The sequence below is a fragment of the Mustela nivalis genome (assembly GCF_964662115.1).
Source record: "Mustela nivalis genome assembly, chromosome: 14".
In the NCBI taxonomy this organism is placed as follows: domain Eukaryota; kingdom Metazoa; phylum Chordata; class Mammalia; order Carnivora; family Mustelidae; genus Mustela; species Mustela nivalis.
In genome coordinates, this window is record NC_139033.1 from 57768773 (window position 1) to 57782633 (window position 13861).

The 13861-nt window shown below is 34.5% G+C and overlaps 1 protein-coding gene across 6 annotated transcripts in view; it reads left to right on the forward strand.

Annotated features, from left to right (window-relative positions):
• The window catches only part of CCDC178 (coiled-coil domain containing 178), a 444107-nt gene that overhangs the window by 276649 nt on the left and 153597 nt on the right, over window positions 1–13861 (forward strand). The window contains exon 19 of one of the 6 annotated variants that reach the window (XM_082699596.1): window positions 12769–12857. The exons of 4 other annotated variants lie outside the window; for them this stretch is intronic. In XM_082699596.1, the coding sequence (XP_082555722.1) occupies window positions 12769–12771 (3 nt within the window). In that variant the 3' untranslated portion in view covers window positions 12772–12857. Of the gene's footprint in view, window positions 1–7407; window positions 7484–12768; window positions 12858–13861 lie in introns of those variants that run through there. One more of the 6 variants, XM_082699595.1, reaches the window with a different exon arrangement.

Here is a 13861-nt window from a genome sequence, read left to right on the forward strand (position 1 = left end):
GTAATACTTAAAATCAAGATGATACCCAGTGATGCCCTATGCATTCATAGATAAATTTTCAGAGACTAGGATATATATTCTGGATCACAGAGCTCAAACTTGAGCATGTACTCTTAGTTCTTTGTGTTCCAGTAAACCCAGAATGGAAGTTCTTTCCACAGACTGTGTCTATGAGAAATTTAATTACAAATATGTTAGATTGTTTGAAGGACTATCTCATAGTACATTGAAATTCACCAGCACTTACTGTGACGAACACTGGATGTTGTATGTAAGTGATGAATCACTAAATTCGACACCTGAAACTAATAGTACACTGTGTTAACTAACGGGAATTTAAATAAAAAGTTGGAAAGATGAGGCACCTGGGTGGCTCAGTCCTTAGCGTCTGCCTTTTGCTCAGGTCATGATCTCAGGATCCTGGGATTGAGCCCCCCATCAAGCCCCGCATCAGGCTCCCTGTTCAGCAGGAACCCTGCTTCTCCTTCTCCCACTCCCCCTTCTTCTGCTCCCTCTCTCATTCTGTCTCCCTCTGTCAAATAATTAAATAAAATCTTAAAAAAAGAAAAAAAAAGTTGAAAAGAAAAAAAAAAAAACTCACCTGAAAGAAAACAGTAAAGTCACCTAAAAACCAACTCAGAATAACAACATAATTAGAGTTGTTGAAGAGCCAGGTATACACCATCATTAGCCGTAGTTACTCAGAGTGGGTTCATTCAACTTTTCTGGGTCAATAACAGAACTCTAGAAATAGAATTCAGTATTAGTTACATTGTTGTTCATTTATTGTTCCATTAGTTTTTAGTTCCTCAGAAGAATATAATCTCAAATATGAGGAAATGGTAGGTAATCTTTATGTAACTTCTCTAGGTAGTGTGAGTTAAGAGTTTTTTTTCTTGTATGTTCTTACCTTTACATAGATGATCCCATTTTACTAACAGCAGTATGCATGTTTTGAAGGTAAAATAGATATGAAATATAATGAAAATCATAAAAATTCTGCTCCAGTAATTTCAAGGATATCCTACCTTTTGTCTCCCCACGAGGTTAGATATCAATGTTTCTGGTCTTTTATTCTAAACTACAATGCAACAGTTCATCAGTACTTGAGCAGCCCATATCTATGCCAGAGACTTCCATTTTAGTCCTGCTCAGGGAGGAGAGTAACACAAATAAATGCAGGCATTCTTAGCCAAAATAGTAAAATCTATGTAGTATTTTAAAGTATACAAGATACTTATATATTTATTTTTCTCATGTGATGCTCACAACTCTGTGGTCCTTGAAATATAGAAGAGACAAGTGAAGCTTAGGTTGAGTGATTTTCCCAATATTGTGATGCTTTTCGTGGTAGCACCTCATCTTAAGCCTAGGTCTTTCTATTCTAATTCTGATGATTACTATGGCATCTTCTTATATTCCAAAAAAGCTCTCATTAGTTAGAATTCTGAAATGGCTCCTGTATTAATTGGAGTTCAAACAGAAAAGCAGAACCACTAGGATTCCAATATCTATGTCTTTATCCATTTTCATATCTATATATGCAGGGAGATATTTATATCTGTCCATATATCATCAATCTTCCCATGTATATGTATTTATTCATTCATTTATTTTAAGGAACTGACTTATACTATTATGGAGACTAACTGAATAAATCCAAAATTTGTAAGGCAGTTAATCCAGAACAATAGATTGTAGGCAGGCTGGAATCCTAGGGCACAAACTGAAGTATACAGAAGGGAATTTCTTCTCTGCTTCTCTCTGCATCTTTCCTCTGCCCATATCTGCCCATTGCACTCTGCCTGCCACTCCCCATCTCTATTCCTTGAAAAGGCTTAACCCTTTTTCCAGGTCCTTCCAAATGATTAAGTCAGACTCACCCAGATTATCCGGGATAACTGCCTTACTTAAAATTGACTGATCAAAGGATTTAATCACATCTGTACAATCCCTTCACAGCAACACCTAGATTACTGTCTGAATAAAAAAGTGGGGAATGAAGCCTAACCAAGTTGACACATCAAAAACACCAACGCAGTCCACCCTTTGTCAAGTAGACACCTAACATACCTTTCTAGATCATACTTAATCTCCAAATAAGGATGAAAACTAAGTCTTATTTCTTCCCACAATGATATAACTCTCCTACATACATCTGAAAACATGCTAACCTTTTCCCCAGAAGAGGATACAAAGCTCTTGGGTGATAATTCACTCCTCTCCCTTGACATCCTATAATTTAAATACTGGGATAATAAAGCTATCCATCATGTTAAGTGATTAGAGGATAAGATAAGAGGAGCAAACCAAAAATATTAGGGTAAAGCATACACAAACATAATCAAGTCAAATAAAAAAGACATGCTGATAACTACTGCAGTCTTTATGTCTACAACTGGTCACATGGTCATATGATATGGCTGTCTCCCTCTACTACCCATTTCATATTCTTTATATCCTCAACAAGCACCTCATCTGGTCATGGTTTTTTACCTAGTAGGTTGGTCCAAACCTTCATTCTTGAAGAGTGTGGGCTAATAGCAGTCCTGCCTAAATTGAGTTGTGATAATTTTCAATTGACTTTAATCATAGGAGATGGAAGTAATAAAAGATGCCTAGAGAATTACCTGTGTTTCAGACATACTCCTCATTACTCCCATTATATAGCAGCAAGACAATTTCTCCTTGGCGGTCAGAATAAATCACCCAGCCAGAACAGTAATCCCCATTTTTGCTTGTTGATTTAGCACGAGGAGCCCCAAATGGCCCTGTAAAAGTCTCAACTTCTAGTTCAGTGGAATAATAGTTCACTGGTGAAAGATTCTTACCTTTGGATCTAAGATCTCTTTTATCAGCAGAGCCAAAAACATGTGATGAGAAGCAGAACTTTTGTTAATGGGACATTAGGAGTAGTGAGTGGAGCAATTTACATTTTCATCCCTTGATTCATGCACCAGTGAATCCTGTGTATGGGAGAAATAGTGCCACATATTGAATGCTGATTTAGAGCAGATACTTCATCCTGAAGGACATTGCCTCAGCCCCACAAAGCATTGCCACCTAGTTGGTGTGGTAACTGAGTCTTCAAAAGGCCATTCCACCATTTTATCAGATGGCTGTTTCAGAATGATAAGGAACATGATAAGACCATTGAATTCCATAAGCCTGAGCCCATTAGTAAATGTCATTTGCTATGAAATGAGCTTGTTGGTAAGAAACAATGCTATGTGGAATACTTTGATAGTGTGTAAGGCATTCTGAAAGTCTCTAATATTAGACAAGCCTACTGCTGTGGTTGGGGTGATTGATCCTGACTACCAAGGGGAAATCGGGTGCTACTACTTAATAGGCAATGAAGAATATATCTGTAATACAGGAGATCCTCAAGGGTATCTCTTCGTATTCTAATGTCCTGTAATTAAACTCAATGGAAAACTTCAGCAGCCCAAGTCAGCTAGAAAAATGAGTGGCCTACACACTTTAGGAATGAAGGTTTGGATCACTCTACTGGTCAATAAACCATAACCACCAGGCAAACAACCATATTGAAATCTGAGGTGTTTTGCAGGTTATATGTATTGTAACCATAGTAAGCATCTATTCCATACAAACAAATCAGACTAATGTAAATTAACTTGCCATCAGGTCGCTAACTGTTCACCCTGTGAATGGTGCCATTTTGGAGGCTCACTGTTGGTCTATGCTGCTTGTGTTTTGGGCACTCAGCAGTGGCTGTAGCCAGCTTAACTGTGGTGAGTGTAAGAAAATGTTGCTGAGCCCATGTATAATTTCCATTCCATTAATTATCACAATCGCCATGGCTACGTTGTTCATGAACTCAGTGGACACTAATGGAACCCAATAGAGTGACTGGGGAAAGAGGCTAACTCATAATCCATTGAACGGTTCATCCTAGCCACTTGAATTTCTTTGCTGAGGTCACCCTTTGGTAAACATTCACAAATATTCATGTTTGGGTTTTGTTTTTTGTTTTGTTTTGCCCAGAGAGGTCTATCTTTACAACCATTTCCCCTAGACATTCTTTTTACTAATTTTACTATCATATTCTTTCTAATAAGTCCATGACCCCCAGTCAAACCATTAGCCACAGCCAATGAATTCATATAGGCCCATGCTATTGATATAGACTCTGGCAATATCTCCTTTCAGACTAAATGAACAACTACATATATTACTCAGAAGGAAGTTCTTCCTGAAAGAGTTTTCTTTCGCCACTCTTATTATGACTTCTTCTACCTTCATGGAAGGTACTACAGTGCTGCAGCGGTACACTTTCAGGTGGTACTTACATGTCAAGAATCATTTGTAAACCAGGCCGAAGGTTTTTTGTTTGTTTGTTGTTTGCTTTGTTTTGTTTTGTTTCCTCAACTAGTTGTAGGAACTCCTGTAGCAGGTGGGGGAGGGTGAGGTGGTTACTTTCCTTGATCTTCTTAGGGTCCCTGGCTGAATCTGAAAATTAACAGACATATTAACAGGAGAAAATCATACAAATTTATCTAATGTAAATTTTGTGCTACACAAGAGCCTTCATAAGGAAAAGAAAACCAAAACAAACAAACAAAACAGTTAAATCTGAGTATTTTTATGCTAGGTTTGATGTCGAGTTGATATTATGTAGAAATATAAATAGGTCAAAGAGGATGACGTAAGTATAATAAACTGAGGAAAACTTAGCAAGGCCTGTTTATTCAGACTCTTCTCAGTGTCTCTGTCTTTGGAGATGAGGTTGCGCTTTTCCTCTGGGTATAGGGAGGGCACATCTCTCAACGTTTTATAACTTATTTTAGGAGAGAAATGCTTCTGCTATTTTCTCAAACATCCTCAGCTTAAAATTACTGAGGATGCCAAGGAGCCATATTTTGGGGTAGTGTGTCTTGGACCCCATCATTTCCCATGAGACCGCAAATGTGGCCTGCCTGAGAGGCCGAAGAAATTCTAGCTGTGGACAACAGACTTAGCCCAAAGTTTCTGTCCTCTCCTGATTACAGATTTTGGTCTTGCTTAGCCAACCTCCACAACAGTGTGGGCCAGTTACTTGTAATAAATCTATACCTGTCTGTCTGTCCATCCAGCTATCCTGGTAGTTCTATTTTGCTGATTGAACTCAAGATTCCCATGACTCACAACTTCTTTCAGTTACTCAATTAACACTAGTATAGGTGCTGTTGTGAGGGATTTCGGCAGATTTAATTAATTAAGGTCCCAAATCAATTGATTTTAAGAAAAGGAGATTATCCTGGGTGAGTCTGACCTAATCACGTGAGCCCTAAAAGGGACTAGGCTTTTCCTGGAAAAGGAGATTTGAAGTATTAGAAGGTTTTAGACAGGGAATTCTTCATTGCTGACTGGAAACTATAAGGGGGCACATGGTAAGGAATTGAGTGAGTCTCTTACGAGCCAACAGCAATGCCTGGCTAATGGCCAATAAAGAAACAAGGAGCTCAGTCACAGAGCCACAGGAAATAAATTCTGCCAATAACCTGAGGGTGCTGGGAAGGGAATATTGCTCTAGTGGAGTCTCCAGAGAAGAACTCAGACTAGATGACATCTTGCATATGAAAGTTGGCCATTCCTGAACTTCTGGCCATCAGAACTGTGAAATAATAAATGGCTGTTGTGTTAAGCTGCTAAATTTGTGGTGATTTGTTATGCAGCAATACAGAAGTAATACAATGCCACTCCACTAACTATCTATAATTTTACTTCTATAAAATTAATTGAAATCATTCCTATCTTACATTTTTCAAGTAGTCTTCGGATCCTTGATTTTCCTTCTAAAGCAGATGTCCTTAATACCATTAGTGTGGAATAGGTTTAGCCGTCAGAGTTGTGATCCTAATCTCCCAAATTTCCTTGAATCCCCAGAGGTGAGTTGAGATTTAGAAAGGTAAAACCACCTCTGTAATAGCTCAGCTTTGCAGAAGCACCCTGGTTTTCAAAGCTGTGTGGCAGACCTTAGGTTAATGATTCACAGTAATCCTAATTGTCTCAGTGATGACTAACAAACTGTGGCAATTCCTTGAATAGTAAGTTTCAGAAAATATTAGGAAAATTGTATCATTTTCTATTTCAAACCAAGAAACAGTCTCTTAACTATAGAGAACTGATGGTTGCCAGAGGGGTAGGGATGAGAGGATGGGTTAAACAGGTGATGGGGTTTAAGGAATGTACTTGTGATGAGCACCAGGTGTTATATAGAAGTGTTGAATCACTACATTGTACATCTGAAACTAATATTGCACTGTATGTTAACTAACTGGAATTTAAATAAAAACTTTAAAAAAAAACGCTTTCAAGCAGAAAATAATCTCAAATTCTATTTGAGATTGGCATTAATTTGCCAAAATAAACTACAAGTTTTAAAAATCATTTCATTTGCAATATTATGACTATCATTTATATTATGACTACTTAGAATGCACTAACCCTAAAGAATAGTTAGTAGTAGATTTCTCTCAAAGTAAATTGAGAAAGTACCTAGATTGATACAGAATCACTGATTCCTTGAAAGTATATAGAAATTCAGGAGGAACTGACCTGATGTCTGTAATGAACTATGAACTATCAGCAATGGAGTGCAGTAGGAAAAAAATTACCAAACAACACAGATGTAGCCTTGCAGAGATATGTATGAAGATAAATACAATCTCTGTCCAGTAACTATACACATTTTAATCAGAATTCTATTGTAGGCTTTGTAGCTGAAGAAAAATTCAAAATTTGGGGAGTTTTTCACACGCTATTAAGGTGATCAGATTATGAGAAATAGGAGCTTTAAAACTTGCTATTACTGTTGTTCCTAATGGGAAAAAAAGATGTTGAAAATGAATTTTTCGTAGGATTTTCTTGCCATAAAGCTGTAACAAATTCTGGATATAGTACATTGCAATAAGGGAAATTATATAAAATAGAACTATATTGAAACATGATACTTTTATACTAATATTTGTAAACACTAATGCTTTTGCTGTCCGTCTGTGAGTGCAATTTCCAGATATGAAAACACTGGGACTAAGTCATTAAGGAGCATCAGGGATTAGGATGAATTGGAAAGATACTATCCTACAGGCATTTAAATTATATATATACATAAGCAACTGTTGCCATGTTCCATTTAGCCCACATATTGCCAAGTTATGTTTTAGAAATTTGATGGAGGATAGATGAAAATGGTAAAAAGCTATTTGCCTCATATTCTGCTTCTGGATTTTTCTGAGGCCTCCTTTAACTTAGAGGCAGATCAGTAAATGTAGTTATCCACCATTACTTAGTAACCGATTAATAACCACTAAGTGCTTATTAACTATTAGTAATGATTTTGGAACTCAGTGTCCAATTTTCATTTCAATGTTCTTCTCACTTACTGGACTCTCTCTCTTCCAGCCCCCAAGGTACCTTCTCACGTATGCTTGGCTCCAGATCACATGGTGATCTGGACCACTAGGGTCCCTGCCGGACAACATTCCCAGGACAGAGGCAGAGCCCTGTGCTGCAGACATTCTCTGGTATCTGGAATTTTCCCCCACTCTTCCTTCTTTTCACCTTGTCTATTAAAAGAGAGAAGGGATCCTCCAGTTCTTGTCTCATGAAGGTTTATATCTACTTTGCCTAGAAATAGACCAACCTCTTCATCTGAGTAGCAAAGAAGGGGGTGGGAAAGGCGCTGTCATAGAGAATCATTTGCTGCTCACTTTTCTCCTTTATCAATCTCCCCTAATAGTTCAAAGTCCAGTTGCTTTCTATTTAAAAAAAAAAAAAAAAAATTTCCCTGTGGAAACTACCAAGTCTTGTCTATAATGATGTTGCATCTGTTTTATGACAAAAGGCACTAACACAGAAATTTGAATGCTTTTTAATTTCTCATGTTCTACCTGACATCTATAATCACTAGCCTGGAAAGAATTTTAACCAATGACATTAAGATGAAGAATTCAGCATTCCTTGAGCAAGCCTTGAATTTTAGGTTTTTTATATGTGTGGAATCATGCAATTTCTATAACTTAACCAGTAGTGTCCCTTGCATTCAACCCAAAAGCATCTCAGATAGTAGCCTGTGCCAGATGTTTCTGAGGGAGTAAAACATATAATGTACCTAATTTTGCAAAACTACACAATAGGTAGACATTTCTTTCTCACCCCAGCTGGTAATCAGTTTATGCCCTGAAGCTTGGAGATTTATAGCCCTTGTAATTTTATCCTAAACAGAGTAATTGCAGATACTCTTCCATTGCTATTATTTTAATTAGTGATGAAGACTTTGCCAAGATGTTGAATTTCAAAGTAATGAATTTCATCTGGGTAAGATCTGGTAGGTAGTTGTGACCATTTTCAAGATAGCTTTTATCCTCGCAAATTATTTTCTTATCAATTTTGAAGTTTTTATTTATTTAGGAATTTTACCCCAGCTTATTCTAAAATTATTTAAGAAATGTCATGCCACTGACAAGTCATTAAGTCTCTTTCCAAAAACATCAAAGTCCAACAAAAGAAATATACACGTTGTTAACTTTAAAGGTAAATGTTTTTTAAAATTATAAGAAGTTATTGATTTTTAACAGATAATTTGCACAAAACAATTCAGTGTGCACAAGAGTATAAAATAATTTCCTTAAAGTTTTAATGTTCAGGAAGACTAAACTATAATTTAATTCATTGTGGCTTCCTCTCACCAGACATTTAATCTTGTTAAGTGTGGGTTTTCTTTTGTATTTTGATATCCCATGGAGAATGAAAAAGAAATGCTTAGGTAGAGTTGGGTTTTAAGGAATTTTCTTATAAACAGAGGTTTCTCATCAAAGACCATGATCTTATTTTTATTTAAAAAAAAAAAAAAAAACCACACACACACAACAAAACAAAACTTTTTAACCCTTGGTTTTTATGAATAGGATTTACAAGGGTCTGTCATAGTCAACTTAGGCCCATGGCTTGGTTATTTCATTTATAATAGGTGTGCCTTTTAATCAACATGGATTTTCTTTGATGTTCATGTTTTTCTCTCTGTAGAAATGCAGGAATTCACCATCATCTTCTGTTTGTCCTGGCCATAAGTACTTGTGGTAGGGTACAGAATAATCACTGAAACAAATGGAGCGATAATAATAGGGAAGACGTTTGGAGCCCAAGTGCTGATCTTGTTCCCCCAATTCATATGATGAACCCAACATTAAAGCTAACTGGCTATGAAAGCTAACAAAGTGAAACTTGCAGTAGACAGCCAGTGTGACTCTGCTGTTGTACCTTCTTCTGCTGAGCTCTTCACTTTATCTTTCAGAAAACATAATTTACTCCAGAATTCCATCACCAGGCAAATGAATGAGTGAATGAATAAAGGAATGAAAGTTATGTAGCTGGAAAATAAAGGAGAAAGAAAACTCCAAAGAGAAATTTGTAACTAATTTTTTCAGAGGAAACTTAATTTTTGAATATAATTAGCAGATTTAAATTGGACATGATCATCTAGCTTCTATTTTGAATTTTAGTTCACTTATTCTTTCTTCCCAGGTAACAAAAAGGTTGAAAATAAGAAGGAATATAGCATATAACATTACCTAACACAGTGGGGCAGAGAATTTTGCTAGCAGTCCATTTTCCCTATACAGAAAACTGGAGAGAAACTTAGACTGTGCTTGTACTGATCTGAGTGTATAAAAGACGGCTCATTTTAAGAAGATCCATTTAGACTAAAGCCATATAAAAATTGTGATTTTTTTGTCTTATCAAAATATAAAAAATACCAGGCTTATTATCCAACTTAAATGTTGATATATAATTTACAGATTTATGAAAGCTGAATAGTTTTATATATTTAATACAACAGTTTGGTAAAGACTTACTGGTTTGAAACCTTCTCATTTGTTAGTTTTGGCAATCTGGACAGCTTTAGGGAAGAAAAGCGGTAGACAACCTAGCTTTAGCGCTCAAGGAAAATAAAAGTAATAGGAAAAAAGATTAAAATTATATATTTAATTATAATTTTATTAAATGGAACTATAATGAACTACGTGATAATTGACCACTTGAACGTTATATTACTAGTCCTTCTGTATACTTTACCATGCATTTTCACTTCCACTCAGTTATTTTATTTTTATAATTATGTTAGGTAGTGGGGCAAATTTTATTGATCTTATGAAAGGAGAATAATAGTAATACATAGCTAATACACAATAGACTTTGAGACCTGTCCTTCCCATTGTATCTAACTGCTGTCCTTGTATTAATTGTGTCTAAATAATTTTTTCATAGAATCCATGGAGGAAGGTAAAATGTGAAAATTTAACTAATAACATACAGAATTGGTCAAGAAGATGTTTGACCTACCCCAAACCAATGCAATTTCCATCCTTAAAAAAAATCTACAAATATAAATGATCACATTAACAGTAAAGGAAGGAAAGATCACATAATAATCTAAATATATTTGTGAAATTTAAAGACCATTTATGATAACTAACAAACCAGAAATAGGAAATAACTTGTTTAACCTGAGAAAAAAATGACTTTAGAAGCTGTGATTATTTGAAAACATTATTTATACATTGAAAGTCTAATGGATTCTACAGATAAATGCTAAAATTAATTCATGAATTGGAGTCAGTGGATTGAAAATAAACAAAGATTTATGGCCTATCCATATAGTAGCCATAAATAACGATAAAATAAATCTTAAATGGATACTATTTATAATTGAATAGCTGAACATCAAATGCCAAAGTATGTGTCTCCACAGAAAACTACAAACGTCTCTGACAAAACCAAAGATATTCTAAACAAATGAAGTGATCTACTAAGTTTATGAATTAGAAATTTCAAATTTTAAAGAATGTGAATTCTTCCAAATTAACTTATATGTGTAATGGAATCAAAATTAAAAACTCAAGCAGAATTTTTGGAAATTGATGCATGAGTATTCTGAAATGTATGAGACTCCCTAAAGGTCAAGTGTAGTGAAGACATACTTGAAGAAGGATAAAGTTAGAGACTTACACTACCAGATATCCAGATTTACTATAAGGCTACAGTATAAGAAAGTGTGCTATTGGTGCAAAAATAAGAGAAAAATACAGTAGAATAGAGGTTCCAGAAACAGACCCAGTATGTAAACATGGCTTGTTGATTTATAAAAAGATGCCACCAAAATGGTGTAAGAGAATGTATTGGAAAATAACTGGTACAAAATCAACAAATGACACATGAGTGATTAAGTATCTATACTAAAAAATAATCTTGACCTTTTATTTCACAACATCTATAAAAATCAATTCCACTATATATGTAATTGTGAAAGGTATATAAAGCTTTTCGAGAAAAACATATGAGAACATCTGATTTATTCTGGAGTTGCCAAAGATGTTTAAAATAAGATACAACTACCAATTGTGAAAGAAAATGTTCATAAACTGTAGTCTTTTAAAATTAAGAACTTCCATTGATCAAGACACCGTTAAAGAATGAAAAGACAAGCCACAGTTAGAAAAACTACTTAGGATACACTTACCCAGCAAAATTCTCTCATCCATAATAAATGAGGAACCCCTAACAGAACAATAAAGATAGGCAGCTTAATTAAGAAAAAATGGCAAACACTTGAAAAATCACTTCGCAAAAAGGGCTATACAAAGGGGCAATAAGCATATGAAAAGGCAGTCATTATAATAATCATAGAAATGCAAATTAAAACTATCATGATTTGTCTCTAAATACTTAAATAGCTGAAATTTAAAAATATAGATAAGAATGTAGAGTAACAGGAACTCTCAAATATCTCAGGTGGGAAGATAAATTGGTATACTCATTTAAAAAATGCTGAAACTATCAAACTAGAGTTGAATGTATGTATGATTTGACTTCTAGATGTCAAGATTTAGTATATATGTGTCCAAAATACGTTAATGTTTTGTACAAAACGTTAACAGCTTTATTATTCATAATAGCTCCCCCACAAAAATTCATTAACGGCAGAATGGATAAACTGTAGTTTATTCATACAATGGAATAATATATAGCAATGTAATGAATAAAGTGTTGCCACACAGAAAAATGTGGGTGAATCTAACAATTGGTAATAAGCAAAGGATGCCAGACTCGAATGTATACACTGTGGGATTATAATTATACGACAACTGAAAATAAGCAAAACTTAAGAGTTGGGAGTGTGGTTCATTATTAACTGAAAAGGGACATGAGTGAAGCTTTTGGGGTAAGGGTTATTTTTTCTATATTTTCATCTAGGTGATGGTAATGTAGGGATATTCATTTATTAAAAAATAATTCTTTTTAACTATGTAGGTATGTTGCCCCTCAATTAAAAAAAAATTAAAACAAATCAATGTAATTAACATAGATTTTAATGGATAGAAAACACACTTGCCACAACCTTTTTATAAAGGATATACACCAACTGCAAAAATTTTGCATTTTTTAATAAAACAGAATTTAGGTGAGCATTGACTATACATTCCAGATTTAAGAGAGTACAGTAAAATTTCTTTAAACACATTTTGCCATTTAGATGTTTTAGCAGTTTTTACAAGTTTATTCTCCTAGTATTATGTATATAGATATAAAAACTATATAATTATCTTAGAAATCTAGCAATCCGTTTATATTCGTGAGAGTTGATTAATATTTCTGAAAGTTTAAGAAATTACTCACCCAACAGCTTCTTAGACTGTCAAAAGTTATAATGACCTGTGGTGTATAAATCACCATACTTGAACCATACTTGAATCTTACTTGTAGTAACTGCATCTGATGTGGAAAGAGGGGTCAAGCTGGACCTGGCTGCCACTGGAATGAAGTACTGTTCCATTACCATATCAACAGACAGCTCAGAAATACTCAAGCAGAAACAGACCCAGACCAGGTTTAAGAAGGAAAGAAAAACAAAAACAAAAAAACGAAGTTTTTTTGGTAATAGACAGAGGTAATAGAAAGAGGTGTCCTTTTTACTTGCTGTATTTTGTTTTGCTTTTAGTAATTTATCCCACCCAAATAATCTCTTTAACAGAAGAGCTTTTTTTAATTATTGTAAGTTGAATTCCTACTAATACGAGTAGAATTTTTCAAAATAAACATTTTTTTCAAAATCATTTGCATGATCAACCATCAATAGACACGTTAAGCATTTAAAAATTACTAACTAGGGAGTTTTGTACTTAACAGAATAGGATATTCATAATATATTTAAGTTTATATTTAATCACTATGAAGAAACATGTAACCAAATTTTCTTTACTATTTTAATTATAGACCTTTAATATATAATCAATAAATTGTCAAGTGAATGAATAAATATATTTCAAAATAGGCATAATAGTTTAGTCTATCTGGTACAGTTAACATAAGCAGAAATTTAGTTGGGAGCTCATGGCGTGGTCTATATCATGTTAGAATTGATTTTTCGGTGGTTATTCACATGCTCTAAGTTACTTCACACACTGACAGAATAAATGCTTTATACAAAAATAAGTGAATTATTCAATAGTTTTAAAAATTCATTTATCAGTGAACTTGTTGCAAAGAAGAATCAATGCTTGATTTTCCATCATCAAACAGTTTTTATGGAACATATTATTAATTTTTATAAATCTAGGACCTAACACAATACCTGAGTCACCATGGTAATTTTATGTTACTGCCTTAATAAATTCATGTGAACTTAGAAGCTTAAAATAATACTGTTATTTTCTCACAGCTCTGTATGTCAAAAGTCTTGAGTGAGTCTCACTGGTTAAAATCAAGTTGTGGGAGACTCCCTAGAGGCATCAGTTTCAGATTCCTGGCAGAATTCAGTTTCCTGTAGTTGTGGGAACTAAGTCCCTGTTTTCCTTCT